Here is a 21822-nt window from a genome sequence, read left to right as displayed (position 1 = left end):
AGGCATGTGCAACCACACTCAGCCTGTATGAGTAAGTTCTTCAGTGGTGATTTGTGAGATTTTGCTGCACCCATCACCTGAGCATTATACACTGCACCGAATTTGTAGTCTTTCATCCCTCACCCCCTCCCACTCTTCTCCCAAGTCTCTAAAGTCCACTGTATTATTATTATGCCTTTGCATACTCATAGCTTAGCTCCCACATATCAGAACATATGATGTTTGGTTTTCTATTCCTGAGATAATTCACTTAGAGTAATAGTCTCCAATCTCATCCAGGTCACTGCAAATGCTGTTCATTCATTTTTTAATGGCTGTGTAGTATTCCATCATATATATGGAATTCATAATGGGACGGCAGTTATCAGTGCAACACAAACAGTATCAGGCTCCATTAAGAACTGTAATACAAGCTGCTGTTTCCCAAGGCCCATTGTTTCAGGCAAAGGGCACACTGAACGTAAAGCTCTGGGAATAAGTGGGGAGAAATTATGCACAAATGCATCCAGTGAATAGGAAAAAAGGCAAGGGAAATGCTACAGCCATAGGTCTTTGTCTTAAGCAAGCAGCATTACAGAAGAAACTCTTAGCCTGTCCAGTGATTGGTGATCAGCAAGGCAATCAGGTGTATGTTTATTAAAGGATAAGAAAAAAACGCATTGCAGGGTGGAGCCACATGGCAAAGCAAAAGAAAAAAAAAGAGAAAAAAAGGCTCTGGCAGGGAAGCTCCGCACGAGCCTCAACTGCTAAAGGGGGCAGGAGGGAGCAGCACCAGGGCGGGCCCAGCAAGGCTGCCATCCCCGGACCTGTACTGCCTCTGCTGCTGCTTTCCTCAGGTGTCCCACAGTAAAATTTCATGTGTTCTTTGTATACAGGCAACATCCCAGCTTGTAATTCTCTGCTAAGATTTCAGGAAAATTTAAGGATTTGTAAGACCCTTTTCTGATATTAGCCACAGTTGGTATTCTGTTGCAGGGTATTTGAAGAGACCAGAGAGACCATTGTGTGAAACAGGAGGATTTTATTAAGGTGGCCACCAACTCAGCAGATTAGCATCTCAATACTACGTGCCTAACAAAGACCGGGCTTGGCTCTTTATACATGAATTACACAGGGGCACTAAAACAAGTTTGCAGGCATAGAACAAAGGCAGTTCATTAAGCATTGATAGGCACCTAACATAGGCTTACATATGACTGTTGCTATGTGACCCAGATGTTCGCTATCTGTAGAGCTCAAGGATTCTAGCACGGGCCTTATCTGTTGCCTTCTGCTACAGTGCCCAGAAAGCCAGAGTCCTGCCTGCTTGGGCATTTCTTATGACCTTCACTGTGTTAGAGAAACTTACAGTTATCAGCTATAGAAAAGAAGAATACAAGAATTTATAAACTTATAAACCTTGCAAAGCAGGATACAATCTTACGGGAAGGGGAAGGACTCGGAGATGTTTGCTTATAGAAAGGAAGGAAAATTTAATTTCTTCTCTCCTTTCCCAAATTAAATCCAACTCTGCCCTAAACATGGCTCTTTTGAAATCCAATTTAAGTAAAACAGTAACCTCTGAAGGGAGAGAAATTACAGCTAGCCCATGAATTAGTGAGGAGCAATTAAAGGCCAGCCACACAGCCTTGCTCCTCAGTGGAAATAAATTTCCTAATTGATAAGTTGCAAAACCTGTTTTCTGTCTTAACCGGCAACACTACTAGTACAAGCCTTATTTACCCTTAATTTTGTAAATTTAAATGATAAATTTCAATCAGCTATAAAAGAAGGCCCATGAATTAGAGCAATTAAAAGCTAAGCATGTAGAACCACACATCCTTTGAAGAAAAACTTTAAGTCAAATTAAATATTTGTTGAATTAAAAAGTAAAAATGTTATGCCCATTCTCAAAAAGTAAAATAATAATAATAATTGTATGTAAATGTGGTGAAAACATATGCATGAAAGACTTATTAGAGATAGTCTTTGCTCTGCTAGTAAGACATTGTTTTCTGAACAGTTTGCCAGTTTAAAGTCCATAAACTTGATCAGCCTGAAAACTCAATTGCAGAATTTAAGCTATTCTGCCTGAGGCTTTAAGCACATGGTTAAAATATATTCTTTGAATCTCTGCTTCCAGAAAAAGTTTCAGATTTTTTTTAACTTCACATTACCAATTTCATCTTGCCTTTTTAAAAATTTTTTTATTTTTTTAACAAATATTTAAATCTTTTATTGCCATTAAGTTACAGCATCTCAATATACACACTGCATGGAAATACACAGATTACATTTTTAAACAGTGGGGACAAGATTTTAGGTATGTGGCCAGCTGTTGGTTGTCTTGTGGTCATTAAAGACAATGTCAAGAAGTAGGAGTACTTAAGTACTAGTAGTTAAAAATTTTGTTCTCTTCAGTTTTCCATTAAGTAAATTCTAACAGATAATATACATGTTACTGCAGATAAAACCATCATCAGAAATTATTAAATTGCATATTTTGAGCTACTCTTTATGGAAAGAAGTAAAATATTTAGTACTTGTAAGGCAGCAAAGAGAGACTCAGCTATTTCTATAAAAATAGAATGACTAGTAAAAATAGCATTCAGCATATTTTCCTTAGTGAGGCTATTTATAATGAAATCTATGACTCAGCAGCAGCTGGTGTCCCTTCAAGAGCTTGCTCTTCATTTTCCATTGTTATGCAGATGCCTTTTTACTCATGTCATGTTTGATAAGCCTCCCTCCCTGGATGAGCTGGGCTACTTCATTTGTTGCGTGGCATGCAGGCAGAAGCCAGTTCCAAGGCTGTACCTTGTAGGCAAATCTCATGAATGTCAAAGAATAGCAACAGAGCGCAAATGTCATCCATCCACTGATAATCTCTGGAGACTTTTTCATGTCATTGATGGCAGCAATGGGAAGACCCCAGTTGGCTACTGGGCCCCAGAAGTGCCTACTCATGAGGTAGTCCCAGAAATCCTTGCTTCAGACATAGTCGGCCGCCTTCCGCACCAGCGCGCCAACCATAGTTGTGCCGGACACCAGACCCCAAGTAGTCTGTGCCGCTGCAGCCGCTTCCCGAAGCCAGACACTCGGGCCAAAGCCGCGGTGGCCGGCCGAGGGCGCCCTAGCTGTGGGCCCCGAAATTTTTTTCTTTCTTTCTTTTTTTTTTTTAGAGACAGGGTTTCACCATATTGGTCAGGCTGGTCTCGAACTTCGAACCTCGGGTGATCCACCCACCTTGGCCTCCCAAATTGCTGGGATTACAGGCATGAACCACCAAGTCCAGCCCCAGCTTGCAATTTTAATGATTAATGCAGTTTCAATCCTGATATCATCAAGATTCCTTGAAGAAAAGAGCAATTCAAAGCAGTTTTGCATTTCTCCATACCTAATGCTTTAACAGTTTTTTACAGTAGTGGAAGTAATTTACACTCCCACCAGCAGTGTTGGAAGTATTTCCTTTCCTCTGCAACTTTGCAAGGATCTATTACTGTCTTTTTAACAATGACCATTCTGACTGGTGTGAGATAGTATCTCACTGAGTGTTTTTTTTTTTTTTTTTTAACATTTCTCTAATAATTAGTGATAGGCATTTTTAAAATATGCTTGTTAGCTCCATGTATGCCTTGTTTTGAAAAGCATCTGTTTAGCCATGCATGGTGGCTCACACCTGTTATGCCAGCATTTTGGGAGGTTAAGGCAAGTGGATCATTTGAGGGTAAGAGTTCGAGACCATCCTGGCCAACATGACAAAATTCTTTCTCTATTGAAAGTACAATAATTAGCTGGGCATGGTGGTACACACCTGTAGTCCCAGCTGCTAGAGAGGTTGAGGCATGAGAATCACTTAAACTCAGAGCTGGAGGGCGCAGTGAGCCGAGATCATGCCACTGCACTCCAGCTTAGGTAACAGAGCAAGACTCTGTTTCAAAAAAAGAAACATCTGTTTATGTCCTTTGCCTACTTTTTAATGAGTTTCTTTGTTTTTTTCTTGTAAATTTGTATAAGTTTCTAATGAATTCTGGACATTAGACTTTGTCAGAAGCATAGTTTGCAGATATTTTCTTTTATTCTGTAGATTGTTTACTTTGTTGATAGTTTCTTTTGCTGTTAAGAAGGTTTTTAGTTTAATTAGGTTCTATTTGTCAATTTTTCTTTTGTTACAATTGCTTTTGGTATCTTCAACTCAAAATCTTTGCCAGTTCCTATGTCTCAAATAGTAGTAATTCCTAGGTTATTTATCTTTTAGGGTTTAAAAAATAATAATTTTATATTTTACATTTAAGTTTTTACTTAATCTTGAGTCGATTTTTATATATGGTATAAAGAAGAAGTTCAGTTTCCATTTTCTACATAGTGGTAGGTAGTTATTCCAGCACCATTCATTGAATAGGAAATTCTTCTCACATGCCTCTCATCAGCTTTGCCAAAATCAGGTGGTTGTATGCATATGGCAATATTTCTGGCTTTCTATTTTGTTGCATTTGTCTATCAGTCTTTTTTTTGTACCAGCATCATAGTGCTTTGGTTAATGTAGTCTCATAATTTAGCTTGAAGTCAAGTAATGTAATGCCTCCAGCTTCGTTATTTTTGGTTAGGATTGCCTTGGCAACTTGTGTCTCTGTCTATTTGGCATCTATAGTTCTCTACAGTCACTTCAAGAGAGACTAGATCAGATTTCTCCAAACCTTACAGGCCAGCAATCAACCATTTTCCCCATTGTTTCTCTTTCAGTGATTCTTTTTACTTTGTTTTTTTTTTTTTTTTTTTTTTGAGATGGAGTCTTACTCTATTGCCCTGGCTGGAGTGCAGTGGTGGGTTCTTAGCTCACTGCAACCTCTGTCCCCCGGGTTCAAGTGATTCTCCTGCCTCAGCCTCCCAAGTAGCTGGTATTACAGGCACGCACCACCACACCTAGCTAATTTTATGTAATTGTAGTAGAGACAAAGTTTCACCACATTAACCAGGCTGATCTCGAACTCCTGAGCTCAAGTAATCTGCCTGACTCATCCTCACAAAGTGCTGGTATTACCATCGTGAGCCACCGTGCCTGACCTCAGTGACTCATATTGTCAGACCTGAAACCGACTCAGAGACTATGAGGCCCAGAAACCCAATCAGAGTAACATGTGAATTGAGTAGACATGTAGACATGAGAATTTTCACTTTCTTTTTTCTCCTCTTGCTAAAATGTTCACAAATGTGCAAGGAACACCTGCTGCTATTCCACTCATCCAGAACTGAAATCTAAAGCTCCAATTTCTGAATCTAGATCTTGAGACGTGGAAAAAAGTAAACCATTTATATAAGAAATGCAAGTCATTTGCTTTATAAGGCTCAGAGAGACATTAAAATGAGATCACAATTATGTCTTTCTTGTTTCTTTTAGCTATGTATTTATCTCTTGAAACTACTTGCTATTGCCACAAGTATCTAGAAACTGAACTAATGCCACACTGGACACTATAACCCACACGCCATAGCCTAACAATGTATATCCAATCAATAATCAATTTATTTTTGAAAATAAATAAAAATTTTTGACAAACAACTTTGTACCAACCCACTCTATGTCCCTCTCTTTTTGCTTTACAAATCCACTTGTAACTGCTACTAATCAAAGTGTATGTTTCAGGCAAGTTGAATCTATGCTCCCAGGTTACAATCCTCAATTTATTTGGCCCAAATTAATTGTCTACTTATATTCGTGTTGCCTCAGCTATCTCCTTTCAGGTAAACATATCATTTGAAATGTGCCAGAGCAGCCTCTGTGAGGGGATCTCTCCTTTGATAGTACTTTGCTTTCTGTAACACCTGAGGATGCAGAGTCAGGTTGATGCCAACTAGAATCTGCACATAAGATCTGACCTCTGCCTAGGATTTACAAGACAGGGCTAGATTTTGAATTGAGAATATACTGAAAACCAATAGAAGGCATTTTCTGCATTTTGAGATGTCAACATAGACATTCTGCAGCTCCCTTTTGAGAGTGTGGCTTTTCAAGTTTTTCAGGTTTTGTCCAGTTGCAGGTCTTCCACAGTTATATGAGAGGCTTCAGGTGTAAAAAGAATCTGACGGTAAATGCTGTAAATGTAAACAAACATCTTAGGAGTGTGAGATTAAGACCACAAAGTATCCAGAGCCATGACCACAACTGTATCTACATGTGAAAATTAACGTACAAGGCCGGGCGTGGTGGCTCAAGCCTGTAATCCCAGCACTTTGGGAGGCCGAGGCGGGCAGATCACAAGGTCAAGAGATCGAGACCATCCTGGCCAACATGGTGAAACCTCATCTCTACTAAAAATACAAAAATTAGCTGGGCATGGTGGCATGCGCCTGTAGTCCCAGCTACTTGGGAGACTGAGGCAGGAGAATTGCTTGAACCCGGGAGGCGAAGGTTGCAGTGAGCCGAGATTGCGCCATTGCACTCCAGCCTGGCGCCTGGCAACAGAGTGAAACTCTGTGTCAAAAAAAAAAAAAAAAAAAATTAACGTACAATATTCTTGTTCTTCCTCTTACCCAAAAGCTGGTTAATCAGAACAAGTAATTCTGGAGTTCAACCAGTGCAGTTCCATTTTCTGTTTAGAATCAGCATGACTCTCTCTAGCCTGGCTTATTGAACCACTAGTCCAGGGTCACTGGGAACGCTCTTACAATTATGTAGGCATCTTTGAGACATTTGAGGATGTCCAGAGCAGAATTGTGTCTGACTGACAAGAGTGGTTAGTTCTGCTTTTGTCTCAGTGTAAGAGGAATGAGTCATCCTGTGTTTGTTTCTTCCCTTATATGATGGATGTTTTTGGTTGGTAACCAGATGAGAGTTTCTCCAGTTTTCTGGTATTTGGATAAAAACAAGTGTTGTACCCAAGCAAGTTAAGGAATGTGCCATACTCTGAGATTGAATTATGAGTCCTTTATTTAGCCGGCGACTGAGAGGTGGCTAATGCCTAAAATTCTCTCGGCCCCGAAGAAAAAGCTAGGTGGTTTCTTATACCCTAGTTTGAAAAGGGGAGGGGGATTCTAGCTGAAGCAATTTTCTCACAGAAGCTGAGCAAGCAAAAAAGTTAAAAGATAAACTAGTACATGAGAAATAAAACAGTGCCAGGTGCAAGGGGTAAAACTGTCATAAAAGACATACAACTTATAGATAAATGGGGACTCTGGGCATTCGACAAAACCTACATTCCCAGGCTCTACTGGTACCAGTTAACTCAACCTCTTATCAGCAGCTGCATTCCTGGATGTGCCCAGTGTCATCCTGCCCCAGCTACATGCTCCAGTTACATACTTAATGGAGAGTCAGGAATAACTATGAGTGAGAAAGTTAAAATGAAGTCAGTCTCGCTAATTCTCAATACATAAGAATTAGTTGATTAGGCTAACACAGGGTAGGTTAACACACAGGGAGATCTGGAGACTCAAGCAAATAAATTCATGCTGTAATTTTTTCTTTTTCTTTTCTTTTCTTTTTCTTTTTTCTTTTTTTTTGAGTTGGAGTTTTGCTCTTGTTGTCCAGGTTGGAGTGCAATGGCATGATCTTGGCTCACTGCAACCTCTGCCTCCTGGGTTCAAGCGACTCTCCTGCCTAAGCCTCTTGAGTAGCTGGGATTACAGGCATGTGCCACCACGCCTGCCTAATTTTGGATTTTTAGTGGACATGGGGTTTCTCCATGTTGGTTAGGCTGTTCTTGAACTCCCAACCTCAGGTGATCCACCAGCCTTGGCCTCCTAAAATGTTGGGATTACAGGCATGAGCCACTGCGACTTTCCACATCCAAGTTTCTTTTAGGTGAGCTTAGGAAAAACAGAACTTGAAATACCCCAGTGGCATAGAGAACAGAATTATACAGAGGGTCTCTCCTTTTTCCAGTTCTGTTCAGATTCACCCTATTTGGAGACCTTATTTAGATCTTCCCCAGCCCTGGAGTCTTGCCTCACAGAACGGATTAGAAGAGATCAGAGTTTTGGCCGTTTGTTGAGTTCTGCTGCCTTTCTAAAGTTGGTGCTAACAATTTCCTGAAACCCAAAAGCAGATAAATGAAAAAAAATAAAGTATGTATTTTAGGGACTTAATTTCTTTATTTTTCTTAATTTGTTATTAAAACCAAGGTTGTAGAGGCATTCCATTTAGCAACTTGTCTTCTACTCCTGCAGATTCAGTAGTTCCCCCACAAGTCACAAAAAAGTAAATTTAAACACAATAAAATTCCTTTAAACTACATTAAACTCTTTCTGTAATCCCCTCATCTGTCTGTGTTAGGCTTTTATTCTACATATTTTTTTTAAAAAACCAATGACAGAAACAGAAGGAAAAATAAAAATGCTGGGCTCTTTATCTAAATTCTGGGATTTATTAAACACGTAGTACCAACTCCCATGGTGTTACCAGAATTAAATTATATAATGAGTTACTCCCAGCAAAGTGCTTTTTTCTTTTTTTTTTTTTTTGGAGAGGGTTTTGTGCTGTTGCTCAGACTGGAGCACAGTGACACAATCTCAGCTCGCTGCAACCTCCTCCTCCCAGATTCTAGTGATTCTCTTGCCTCAGCCTCCTGAGTAGCTGGGATTATAGGCACATGCAACCATGCCTGGCTAACTTTTGTGTTTTTAGTAGAGATGAGGTTTCCCCATATTGGCCAGGCTGATCTTAAAATCCTGATCTCAGGTGATCCACCCACCTTGACCTCCCAAAGTACTAGGATTACAGGCATGAGCCACCACGCCTGGCCTGTAACAGACTCTTGAGGGCACATAGTACCTGCTTAATAAACCTTGCAGTAGTAAATGTTATTTTCCAAATGCAGATTTATTCAGATATTGCTGCCTCTGTTTCCTTTGTAAACTTTAAAGAGCCAGCAAAGAATATGAAATTTATTTATTTTGAGGCTAAGTCTTATTCTGCTGCCCAGGCTGTAGTGTAATGGCATGGTCTTGGCTCACCGCAACCACCACCTTCTGGGTTTAAGCGATTCTCCTGCCTCAGTCTTCCAAGTATCTGGGATTTTAGGTGCCACCACCACACCCAGCTAATTTTTGTATTTTTAGTAGAGATGGGGTTTCACCATGTTGACCAGTCTGGTCTTGAACTCCTGAACTCATGATCCACCTGCCTTGACTTCCCAAAGTGTTGGGATTACAGGCATAAGCCACTACTCCTAGCCTATTTATTAATTTTTGAGACAGTTTTTGCTCTTGTTGCCCAGGCTGAAGTGCAATGGCGTGTACCCAGCTCACCGCAACCTCTACCTGGTGGGTTCAAGTGATTCTCCTGCCTCAGCCTCTTGAGTAGCTGAGATTATAGGCTTAACCTCCCACCTTGACCTCCCAAAGTGTTGGGATTACAGGCATGAGCCACTGCTCCTGGCCTATTTATTTATTTTTGAGACAGAGTTTTTGCTCTTGTTGCCCAGGCTGGAGTGCAATGGCATGATCCCAGCTCACCACAACCTCTGCCTGGTGGGTTCAAGTGATTCTCCTGCCTCAGGCTCCTGAGTAGCTGGGATTACAGGCATGTGCCACCACATCCGGCTTATTTTGTATTTTTAGTAGACACGAAGTTTCTCCATGTTGGTCAGGCTGGCCTCGACTTCCCAGCCTCAGGTGATCTGCCCACCTCAGCCTCCCAAAGTACTGGAATTACAGGCATGAGCCACTATGCCTGGCCTCATTATTAAGTATCTCTATGCAGCTAATGTGCATAAATCATCATATTTAATCTGGCAGCTGCTTTTTTTCTTAGGTTTTCTTAGTATACATATGTCTTTGGAAAATTAAAGCTCCCATCTTTGTTTATAGGTGAGAAAAAATGAAAAAAACACAGGCCTTTGTACTTACTGGATGTTTGACAAAATATTCTTTTTGGGCCAAAATAATTGGCATTATTGGTGAGCTCGTTAGAAATTCAAAAACTGAGCTAGGTGCAGTGGCTCATGCCTGCAATCCAATCACTTTGGGAAGCCAAGATGGGTGGATCACCTGAGGTCAGGAGCTTGAGATCAGCCTGGCCAACATGGAGAAACCCCATCTCTACTAAAAATACAAAATTAGCTGGGTGTGGTGGGACATGCCTGTAATCCCAGCTACTTGGGAGGCTGAGGCAGGAGAATAGCTTGAACCCATGAGGAGGAGGTTGCATGATCTGAGATTGAGCCATAACACTCCAGATCTTCCTGAAAAAATAATCACCATTAACAAGATCTCCAGTTTATTATACAGATTAAATTTTGAAAGGCTCTTTCCAACTCAATGTGTCTTTCCCATTTGAAAAATATACACAAGTCATTCTGTATGATGTACGTGTAACAATCAAAAATGTACATGTTGTGTTCATGCCCTTCAGTTTATACTTTATCATCAAGAAAAATGACATATATATGCTGATGTTGTGGATCTTTTTTTCTTTTTCTTTTTTTTAAATTAAGATGGGGTTTCACCATCATGGCCAGGCTGGTCTTGAACACCTGACCTCAGGTGATCCACCCACCTCAGCCTCCCAAAGTGGTAGGATTACAGGCGTGAGCCACCGCGCCCAGCCTGTTGTGGACCTAATACTACTCTGTTTTCTCAGTTAGAGAATACGTTAGAGAATATTTCTGTGTTGAATATTATTTTATTGTATAATTTTAGTCACTCTTATAAGTCAGAACAAGTTCTCTTTACTCTCATTTCACCTTGAGTCAAATTAAAAATTCTGTCCATAACCACTTGGTAAATATGTGTTATGTGTTTTTCAGGGACCATTGACATTTATGGATGTGGCCATAGAATTCTCTCTGGAGGAGTGGCAATGCCTGGACACAGCACAGCAGAATTTATATAGAAATGTGATGTTAGAGAACTACAGAAACTTTGTCTTCCTGGGTGAGGATAACTTTACTACACAATTCCTAATATACTCTTAAGATTTCATTTCTCTTTTTTGTTGCATGTATTTTGGCAATTTATGCTTTACATCAATGAGTTTCATATACGTGTTTTTAAGAAAATCTAAGATTTGTCTCTGTAGATGTTTCATCCTGACCTGAACTTTCCACATTTCTGAGCTAATCTCTATTCTTCACTCTAGATTAGTGATAGTTCCAGAAATTTAGTGGCATAAAATACTGTTGCCGACACCTTAAAATCTAATTGCTACGACTGGGCGCAGTGGCTCACACCTATAATCCCAGCACTTTGGGAGGCTGAGACGGGTGGAGTTTGGGACCAGCTTGACCAACATGGCGAAACCCTGTCTCTACTAAAAATATAAAAATTAGCTGGGCATTGTGGCACATGCCTGTAATCCCAGCTACTCAGGAGGCTGAGGCAGAAGAATTGCCTGAACACGGGAGATAGAGGTTGCAGTGAGCCAAGATCATGCTACTGCACTCCAGCCTGGGTGACAGAGTGAGATTTTGTCTCAAAAAAAAAAAAAATCTTATTGCCACCATCAATTTTTGATTCAGTAGCACTGGATAGTGAAATTAAGAACATACAAATTGAAAATATTTTCTTAATATTTAAAATTTTTGTTTATAAATTAGTATTTTGTGATTAATTTGCTAGAATATTCTTTTACGTTCTTTTTTAAAAATATTTTTTCTGAAATGGAGTCTTGCTCTGTGACCCAGGCTGGATACAGTGATGCAGTCTCAGCTTACTGCCAACCTCTGCCTCCTGGGTTCTAACGATTCTCCCAGCTTCCCAAACAGCTAAGACTACAGGTGTGCACTACCATGCCCAATTAATTTCTGTATTTTCAGTAGAGATGGGGTTTTGCCATGTTGACAAGTCTGGTCTCGAACTCCTGACCTCAGGTGATCTACCCATCTCATTCTCTCAAAGTGCTGGGATTACTGGCATGAGCCACTGAACCTGGCCTACATTTTCTTGACTGAGAAAATTACTCGGTTGGTAATTGGAGAATATAAGCAAGTTTCATGTTATTTATTTTTAATAAAACAGGTATTGCTGTGTCTAATTTAGACCTGATCACCTGTCTGGAGCAAGGAAAAGAGCCCTGGAAAATGAAGACACATGAGATGGTAGCCAAATCCCCAGGTAGGTGAGAGTGAATACAACAAATGACACAGATGAGAGGTCCAAAGGTGAAAAAGAAAGCCAGTCGTTAAAATATAACTTGGAAATTTGTGTTCCAAAAGAAACAGTTTCTAGGCAGCTGGTTTTTTTTTGTTTGTTTTTTTTTTAACTTCAACATAGGAATATCTTCTGTCTTATGCTTTTAAATTCTTTAAAAATTCTACTTTACAGCCAGGTGCATTGGTTCACACCTGTAATCCTAGCACTTTGGGAGGCCGAGGTGGGCAGATCACCTGAGGTCAGGAGTTCAAGACCAACCTGACCAACATGAAGAAATCCTGTGTCTACTAAAAATACAAAATTAGCCAGGCATGGTGGCACATGCCTGTAATCCTAGTTACTCAGGAGGCTGAGACACAAGAATTACTTGAACCTGGAAGGCGGGGGTTGTGGTGAGCTAAGATTGCACCATTGCACTCCAGCCTCGGCAACAAAAGCAAAGCTCCATCTCAAAAAAAATAAAAATAAAACATTTTACTTTTCTTCAGTGATCTTCCTTCAAGTTTACAGTGAGCTAAAGTCCTCTTTATGGCATATAAGAGACTGTACAATCTGACTTTTTTTCCCGATTGTTTTTGGAGATATTGCATAATTTTGAGAAACTCTTGTTAAACCATTGTGTAAGTTATCTTTTTGCATTACATTTAAAATGTGTAACAGTTGTGGTTTCTGTTCCATTGGTTTTTTAGTTTATTTTTCTGCACATTTCATTCTGTTTGTATTACTATAGGCTTGAAATATAGTTTGAAATTATAAAGTATGATGTTCTGCTTTGTTTTTATTCCTCAAGATTGCTTTGACTATTCAAAGTTGATTGTAGTTTTGGCTGGGTGCAGTGACTCACACCTGTAATCCTATCACTTTGGGAGGCCGAGGCAAAAGGATCCCTTGAGCCCAGTAGTTTTATACCAGCCTAGGCAACATAGGGAGATCCTGTTTCTTTCTTTTTTTTTTTTGAGACAGAGTTTTGCTCTTGTTACCCAGGCTGGAGTGCAATGGCGCGATCTCGGCTCACCGCAACCTCCGCCTCCTGGGTTCAGGCAATTCTCCTGCCTCAGCCTCCTGAGTAACTGGGATTACAGGCACGTGCCACCATGCTCAGCTAATTTTTTGTATGTTTAGTAGAGACGGGGTTTCACCATGTTGATCAGGATGGTCTCGATCTCTTGACCTTGTGATCCACCCGCCTCAGCCTCCCAAAGTGCTGGGATTACAGGTGTGAGCCACTGCGCCTGGCCTGATCCTGTTTCTTAAAAAGATTATTGGGCCAAGCACGGTGCCTCATGCCTTGTAATTCCTGCACTTTCAAAAGCTGAGGCAGGTAGATCACCTAAGGTCAGGAGTTCAAGACAACCTGACCAACATGGCAAAACCCTGTTTCTACTAAAAGTACAAAACGCTTTTTCTACTAACAACAACAACAAAAAAAACTAAAAATACCAAGTGTGGTGGTGCATGCCTGTAATCCCCAGCTACTCAGGAGGTTGAGGCAGGAGACTTGCTTAAATCCAGGTGTAGAGGTTAAAGTGAGCCAAGATCACATCAGTGCACTCTAGCCTAGGCAACAAGAGTGAAACTCTATCTCAAAAAAAAAAAAAAAAAGATTTATTGTAGTTTCATGTAAAATTAGGGATTGTATTTTCTATTACTGTTGAAAAAAAAAGGCACAGGAATTTTGGTAGTTTATTGAATCTGAAATTGCTATGGATAACATGGCACTTTAATAATATCTATTTAAATCCATAGATACAAAATATTTTAAAACTCACTTGCGTCTTCTCTTATTTCTTCTATTGAAATCTTATACCTTTTATTGTAAAGATTTTTTTTGGCCAGGTGTAGTGGCTCATGCCTGTAATCACAGCACTTTGGGAGGCCTGAGGTCAGGAGTTCGTGACCAGCCTGACCAACATGTAGAAATCCCATCTCTACTAAAAATACAAAATTAGCCAGATGTGATGGTGGATGCCTGTAATCCCAGCTACTCGGGAGGCCGAAGCAGCAGAATCGCTTGAACCTGGGAGGTGGTGGTTGCAATGAGCCGAGATCACACCAAGAGCGAGACTGCATCTCAAAAAAAAAAAAATTGCTTTTTACTTTCTTGGGTGAATTTGTTCTCGGAAATAAATTATTATTATTATTATTATTATTACTACTACTATTATTATTATAGAGATTGGGTTTCACCATGTTGGCCATGCTGGTCTTGAACTTCTGACCTCAGGTGATCCACCCGCCTCAGTCTCCCAAAGTGCTGAGATTATAGGTATGAGCCACCAAGCCCGGCCAGAAATTATTTTAATGCTATTGGTAAATAATATTTTTTTCCTTTATTTTTTATTTTATTTATTTTTTTTTTGAGATGGAGTCTCGCTCTTGTTACCCGGGCTGGAGTGCAATGGCGTGATCTCGGCTCACCGCAACCTCCGCCTCCTGGGTTCAGGCAATTCTCCTGCCTCAGCCTCCCGAGTAGCTGGGACTACAGGCACGTGCCACCATGCCCAGCTAATTTTTGTATTTTTAGTAGAGACAGGATTTCACCATGTTGACCAGGATGGTCTCGATCTCTTGACCTTGTGATCCACCTGCCTCGGCCTCCCAAAGTGCTGAGATTACAGGCGTGAGCCACCGCGCCCGGCCACCCTTTATTTTATTAGACAATTTAAGTTCATAGAACCATAACTTGTATGTTAGTTTTGTATTTGGTAATTTACTGAGTGTATTTATTAGTTTAGATAGGTTTTAATGTACTGTTTATGTATTTTTATATATAAGGTTACATGATCTACAAACAGCAACATTTTACTTATTTGTCTTCAATTTGCCGAGGCTGGAGTGCAGTGGGGCGATCTTGGTTCACTGCAACCCTTGCCTACAGGGTTCAAGTGATTTGCCTGCCTCAGCCTCCCGAGTAGCTGGGATTACAGGCACCAGTCACCACACCCAGCTAATTTTTATATTTTTAGTAGAAACAGAATTTCACCATGTTGGCCAGGCTGATCTTGAACTTCTGACCTCGTGATATGCCCGCCTTGGCCTCCCAAAGTTCTGGGGTTACAGGCATGAGCCACTGTGCCCGGCTTGTCTTCAATTTCAATGGCTTTTTTATTTTTGACTAATTCTTCTGCTACATACTTTCAGTGTTAGGTTAAAAGAGAAGTATTGCCAGTGGGCACAATATAGTTTGGCACTGGTGTCTGTCAATTTGAAAAAGCAAACCACCTCTTCAAGTTTTTATAAACTGGTTTCAGAAGGTAAAGATCTTCCTTTCTGGGCCCCCAGGGTAATGAGATGTCCACTGGTTTTGTATTGGAGAGGGGTTGTAGCTTGGTCACAAGGCTGCAGGTTCTGTGGTAGGGTCCACCTTTCGTTGGCTGGTTATAGGGGGCTTGGATAATTATAATGCCCATTTTATTTTATTCTATTTTATTTTTCTTTTGAGATGGAGTTTTGCTCTTGTTGCTCAGGCTGGCACAATCTCAGCTAACTGCAACCTTTGCCTTCCAGTTTCAAGCAATTCTCCTGCCTCAGCCTCTCAAGTAGCTGGGATTACATGCATGTGTCATCAGGCCTTTTTAATTTTGTATTTTTAGTAGAGACAGAGTTTTACCATATTGGTCAGGCTCGAACTCCTGACCTTAGGTGATCCACCCACCTTGGCCTCCCAAAGTGTTGAGATTACAGGAGTGAGCTAGTGCACCCAGCCTCCCATTTTATTTTATTTTATTTTAATTCTTTTTAAAATTTACTTTTAAAGAAGGGGTTTTACTGTGTTAGTCAGGATGGTCTCGATCTCCTGACCTCGTGATCCGCCTGCCTCGGCCTCCCAAAATCCTGGGATTAGAGGCATGAGCCACCACACCTGGGCCCCATTTTATTTTTAAACAGACTGAATGTTCTTCAGAATTTTGCTCTGTAGTGCAGACACTAGGGCAGGTTTCTGCATTCGGGTCTTCATATGGTAGGCCTTATGTGAGGATGTGGATGAGTATGGCTTTCACTGAGTACCAAAGAAGATTTCCACAGGTCACTGTTTAGGTTTCTGTGTAGGCAGAACTGCCTGTGAACTGTGGCCCATGGAGCTGGAACTGAGTCATTGAACTGTTTCAGGGACCACAGTGAAGGCCAAGGTCTGCAGGCCTGCCTATATGACCATAAATGGGTGTCTTAGTCTAGTCCTCTGAAAGAGGAGGACCCCTCCCAGACTGTACCTGGGAGGAGTTTGGGATGATTACAGAGGAAGTTCAGAATTCCTAGTGGGTGCCAGGCGTGGTGTAATCCCAGGCATGAGTCACCACGGGTGGCCCAGGCAGGCGGATCACCTGAGATCAGGAGTTCGAGACCAGCCTGGTCAACATGGCAAAACCACATCTCTACAAAAATACAAAAATTAGCTGGGCATGGTGGTGCATGCCTGTAGTCCCAGCTACTTGGGAGGCTGAGGCAGGAGAATGGGTTGAAACAGAGGGAGAGGTTGCAGTGAGCCAAGGTCATCCCACTGCACTCCAGCCTGAGTGACAGAGCAAGACTTTGTCTAAAAAATATATGTATATATATACATATATATATATGTACATGAATTCTCAGTGGAACCAAGTTGGGTGGGCTATTTTCTTACCTGTAGCCAAGAACAGGGGTCCTGTAGTTTGCCACCTGAATGAGGGCCTGGCTTTAACACGCCTTAATTTTGGGCCTTAGCAGTTTCCCTACTCCCTCCCTAGATCTCAAAGCTCTCTTGAAGGCACTTATTTTAGAGATGGGGACTGGTTATATAACCCAGGCTGGTCTCGAAATCCTGACCTGTAACAATTTTTCAACCTTAATGTACCATGTAGCTGTCATGACAGATGTGAGCCATCATGCCTAGCTCTCTCATAAAGGCATTTTTGTCAGGAATGGCTGAAAAATTTTCTTGGTGTTGGGGCATATAAAAGTAAAGCACCTTTTATGTTTTCATCTTGCTGATGTCACTCTCCCTATACATTTTTACTTTCTATTTTCCATTGGAAATTATTCTGTGATTTTTGATTCAGAAATTTAGGACAATGTGCTAGAATTTACATGTTATGCCTGAGGTAAATGAGATAATTAGTAGGCACTCCATATTTACTAAAACAGTTACTTATAAATTTAAGTTTGCTGCAGGCAAAAAAGAATTATAAGATTTTCACCCACTTTCTTCAACCTATGTCTAAATAATAACATAATTTTTCCCACGTTTGTTTTTATATATCAGAGGCTCTAGCCCTAATCTGCAAAATATATATATTTTTCTTTATTTAGCAATTTAAAGCTATTCTTTGCTTCTAAAGTTGGATTAAAGCAGTTTCATTTTCTGTAATAGTACCATATATTTAAAACAGAAAAATTAAATATTATTTTTTTAAATGCTTATTTATTCAGAATTTCTCATTAGAATTTTCTATTTATGATTATACTGCATTTTCTCTGAATTTTTGCTGTTATACGGTACATGCAAATGATTCAAAATACTTGCCTTTCATGAGTACACAGTCACAGTCAATATTGTAGTTATCTAGACAAATTCTTTCTTAATGATACATCAATGTTGCATACAAGATTTTATGAGTAAACATGTCTTTTATTATTGTTTTCCAGTTCCATATTACTGCGTTTTTTCAGTGTTAGGTTTCTTAACATCGGTTTATTCTGTTTTTAGGTTTTACTTATGTATTATAATTTTAGACAATTTGCAATTCTGTTTGTACACATTAAAGTCAATATGAAGTTTAATTAAGAGATAAATCAGCCATATGTCTATCACAATCAAATTATATATATGTGTATGTGTTTATCTATAAATATGACCCCAATTTAGGTTGTGGCTTATCTTGTGCATATTCTTTCTTAGCTGATTTTCAGTGGTTGCTTTTTCTTGTCTTAGTGAGTGGTCATGGAAATAGTTTTATTTTCACCATTTGTTTAATGATGAATAAGTATTTTCTTTGTGTGAGAGAAACATATTTATGAACTGAAAGTAACTTTTGAAAAAATTTATAAATCTGTATTTTTTCAATTTTTTCTTTTTAGAAAAATTATTGTAAAAACATGTAACATGAAATTTACCATCTTAAATCTATTGAAGTGTACATTTCAGGGTCAGACATGGCGGTGGCTCACATCTGTCATCCCAGGATTTTGGGAGGCTAAGACATGAGGATCACTTGAGTCCAAAAGTTTGAGACCAGTTTGTGTAACATATGGAGATTTCCTTGCTACAAAAAAAATTTAAAATGGCCAGGAATGGTGGTGTGCACCTGTGGTCTCAGCTACTTGGAAGATTAAAGGGGGAGGATTACTTGAGCCTGAAAATTTGAGGCTAAAGTGAGCCATTATTGTGCCACTGTACTCCAGCTTGGGTGAAAGAGTAAGAAACTGTACATTTCAGATATGTTAAGTATATTCACATTGTTATGCAAAAGACTTCTAGAAATTTTACATCTTGTGAAACTAAAATTCAAATACTCATTAAGTAACAATTACCCATTTTACCCTCTCCAGCCCTTGACAGACACTCTTCTGCTTTCTGTTTTTAGGAGTATAACAACATAAAGTATCTCATATAAGTGAAATTATATAATATCCATCATTTTGTATCTATCTTATTTCATGTGACATAATATTCTCAAAGTTTATCTTAAAATGTGACAAGATTGGCTAGGTGCAGTGGCTCCTGCCTGTAATCCCAGCACTTTGGGAGGCCGAGGGTGGTGGATCACTTGAGGTCAGGAATTCGAGACCAGCCTGGCTAACTTGGTGAAACTACTAAACATAGAAAATTAGCTGGGCATGGTGGTGGCTGGGCACCTGTAATCCCAGGAACTCTGGAGGCTGAGGCAGGAGAATCCCTTAGAACCTGTGAGGTGGAGTTGACAGTGAGCTGAGATCTTGCCTCTGCACGTAGGCTGGGCGACAGAGCGAGGCTCTGCCTCAAAAAACAAAACAAAACAAAACAAAAAGAGTGGGCCGGGCGTAGTGGCTCACGCCTGTAATCTCAGCATTTTGGGATGCCAAAGTGGACAGATCATGAAGTCAGGAGTTTGAGACCAGCCTGACCAACATGGTGAAATCCCTCGCTACTAAAAATACCAAAAAAAAAAAAAAAAAAAAAAAAAATAGCCAGTAGTGGTAGCTTGTGCCTGTAATCCCAGCTACTCAGGAGGCTGAGGCAGAAGAATTGCTTAAACCTGGGAGTCGAAGTTTGCCGTTAGCCAAAATTGCCCCACTGCACTCCAGCCTGGGTGACAGAGCAAGACTCCGTCTCAAAAAAAAAAAAAAAAAGTGACAAGATTTTCTTTTTAAGACTGAATAATATTCCATTGTGTGTATATGTTACATCTTTTGATGTGTTTATAAATTAAGGAACATCTGGGTTTCTTCAGCCTTTTGGGTTTTGTGAATACTGGTACAATGAATATAAACGTTCATATGTCTTACAAGTCCTGTCTTGCATATTTTGGGTATAGATTCATAAAAAATATTGGTGTATTTGATGATAATTTCATTTTTAAATATTTGAAAAACATTTTTAATATTTTCAAATAATGTCTGCATGTTTGTTTTCTACCAACAATCAACATGGGTTTTATTTTCATTTTATTATCAACAGATTTGGTGTTTTACATAAATTTACAGTGGCCATTGTAATGGGTGTGAGGAGAATTGTTTTTCAGTTGTATTTTTATGTGTTTACAAATTATTAATTTCTATTTTCAAATGCTTTTTCAGTTTTTGTTTTTGTTTCTGTTTTTTTCTGATGGAGTCTCACTCTGTCACCCAGGCTGGAGTGTAATGGCATGATCTCAGCTCACTGCAACCTCCTACTCCCAGATTCAAGCAATTCACCTGCCTCAGCCTCCTGAGTAGCTGGGACTACAGGCACGTGCCACCACACCTGACTAATTTTTGTATTTTTAGTAGAGACAGGGTTTCACTATGTTGGCCAGACTGGTCTCGAACTCCTGACCTTATGATCCTCCCACCTCAGCTTCCCAAAGTGCTGGGATTACAGGTGTGAGCCACCACCCCCAGCCCTATTGTTCAGTTTTTTTTTTTTTTTTTTGAGACAAGAGTCTCACTCTGTCACCAGGAGCCAGGCTGGAATGCAGTGACACAATCTCGGCTCACTGCAACCTCCGCCTCCCGGGTTCAAGCAATTCTCTTGCCTCAGCCTCCTGAGTAGCTGGAACTACATGCACATGCCACCACACCCAGCTAAATTTTGTATTTTTAGTAGAGATGGGGTTTCACCATGTTGGCCAGGATGGTCTCGATCTCTTGACCTCGTGATCTGCCCGCCTTGGCCCCGCAAAATGCTGGGATTACAGGCGTGAGCCACCGCGCCCAGCCCTTATTGTTCAGTTTTAAGAGTTGTTTATTCTGAATATTAACTCTTATCACATGTGATTTGCAAATATTTTCACCCATTTTCTAGGAGGCATTGTTTATTGAACTTTTGTTTTGATGTGCAGAAAGTTTGAAGTATGGTGAAGTCAAATTTTTCTGTTTTTTTTGTTGTTGTCGCTCATGCATTTAATGTCATATAAATATAAAGAATGCCAAGAGCAATGTATTTTAGTTAAACCATTTTTTTATATTTTGTTCAAGGATATAATCCATCTTTATTTCCTCAGTGTCGATATTCAGTTTTCAACATTGTTTTTGGAAGAGACTATCTTTTCTCTATTGTGTGCTCATGGCAACTTTGTGAAAGGTTATTTAATCTTATACAGAAGGGTTCATTTCTGGGCTCTCTATTCTGCTTTCTTATGTGTTTCTCTTGGTGTCAGTACCACATTGTTTTGTTTTGTTTTTGTAGCTTTATTTAACATGTTTTGACATCAGAAAGTATAATGCCTCTTTGTTCTTTTTCATAGGTGTTGATCTATTGTTTTTAATCAAATTAAAAAATTTTAAACTATTTTTCTGTAAAAAACTGTGATTTATAAAGATTATATTAAATTCATTCACTACTGTAGGTCTAGTAACATCTTTGAAAAGTTAAATTTTTTGACCCTGGAGCAAGAATATGTTAGAGTGGCTGGGCACAGTGGCTCACACCTGTAATCCCAGCACTTTGAGAGGCCACGGCAGGCAGATCACGAGGTCAAGAGATTGAGACTATCCTGGTCAACATGGTGAAACCCCTGTCTCTACTAAAAATACAAAAGTTAGTTGGGCATGGTGGCACACGCCTGTATTCCCAGCTACTCAGGAGGCTGAGGTAGGAGAATCGCTTGAACCCAGGAGGCGGAGGTTGCAGTGAGCTGAGATTGCACCACTGTGCTCCAGCCTGGAAACAGAGCAAGACTCCGTCTCAAAAAAAAAAAAAAAATATGTTGAAGAATGTGTTTTAATTTCATTTATTTTTGGATTTGCCAGTTTTCCCGTTTTGCTTTTAATTCCTAGTTTCATTCAGTTTTGGTCAGAAAGCACAGTGTATAATTTTGGTCTTCTTAAATTTATTTGTTGTTATTTTGGACAGGATCTTACTCTGTTGCCAATGCTGTAGTGCAGTGGCATGAGTTTGGCTCACTGCAATCTTAGCCTGCTGGACTCAAGTGATCCTTTTACCTCAAATTTTTGAGCTGGTACTACAGACATGCACTACTCTGCCTGGTTAATTTTTTTTTTTTTTTTTTTTTTTTTTTGAGACGGAGTTTCGCTCATTACCCAGGCTGGAGTGCAATGGCGCGATCTCGGCTCACCGCAACCTCCGCCTCCTGGGTTCAG

General features: G+C 40.0%; 3 protein-coding genes across 3 annotated transcripts in view; 1 reads left to right on the top strand and 2 right to left on the bottom strand.

Annotated features, from left to right (window-relative positions):
• Positions 1–21822, bottom strand: part of LOC105710986 (zinc finger protein 93) — a 491114-nt gene that overhangs the window by 449218 nt on the left and 20074 nt on the right. The gene's annotated exons all lie outside the window — the stretch shown is intronic.
• LOC105710978 (zinc finger protein 708) overlaps positions 1–21822 on the top strand; it is a 38813-nt gene that overhangs the window by 7563 nt on the left and 9428 nt on the right. Inside the window, exons 2-3 of the mRNA XM_064381570.1 lie at positions 10725–10851; positions 11935–12030. Of these exons, the coding sequence (XP_064237640.1) occupies positions 10725–10851; positions 11935–12030 (223 nt within the window). The remainder of the gene's footprint in view (positions 1–10724; positions 10852–11934; positions 12031–21822) is intronic.
• Positions 2654–3007, bottom strand: LOC105704555 (mitochondrial pyruvate carrier 1-like). Its single transcript, XM_064380699.1, has one exon. It carries the CDS (start codon positions 2944–2946, stop codon positions 2683–2685), a length of 264 nt encoding a protein of 87 aa, XP_064236769.1. The 5' UTR covers positions 2947–3007; the 3' UTR covers positions 2654–2682.

The sequence above is a fragment of the Aotus nancymaae genome, unplaced genomic scaffold, assembly GCF_030222135.1.
Source record: "Aotus nancymaae isolate 86718 unplaced genomic scaffold, 86718_ANA_hifiasm-v0.15.2.pri h1tg000028l, whole genome shotgun sequence".
Lineage (NCBI taxonomy): Eukaryota > Metazoa > Chordata > Mammalia > Primates > Aotidae > Aotus > Aotus nancymaae.
The sequence above is the reverse complement of the archived record's forward strand: the minus strand, read 5'-3'. Positions and strand labels throughout refer to the sequence as shown.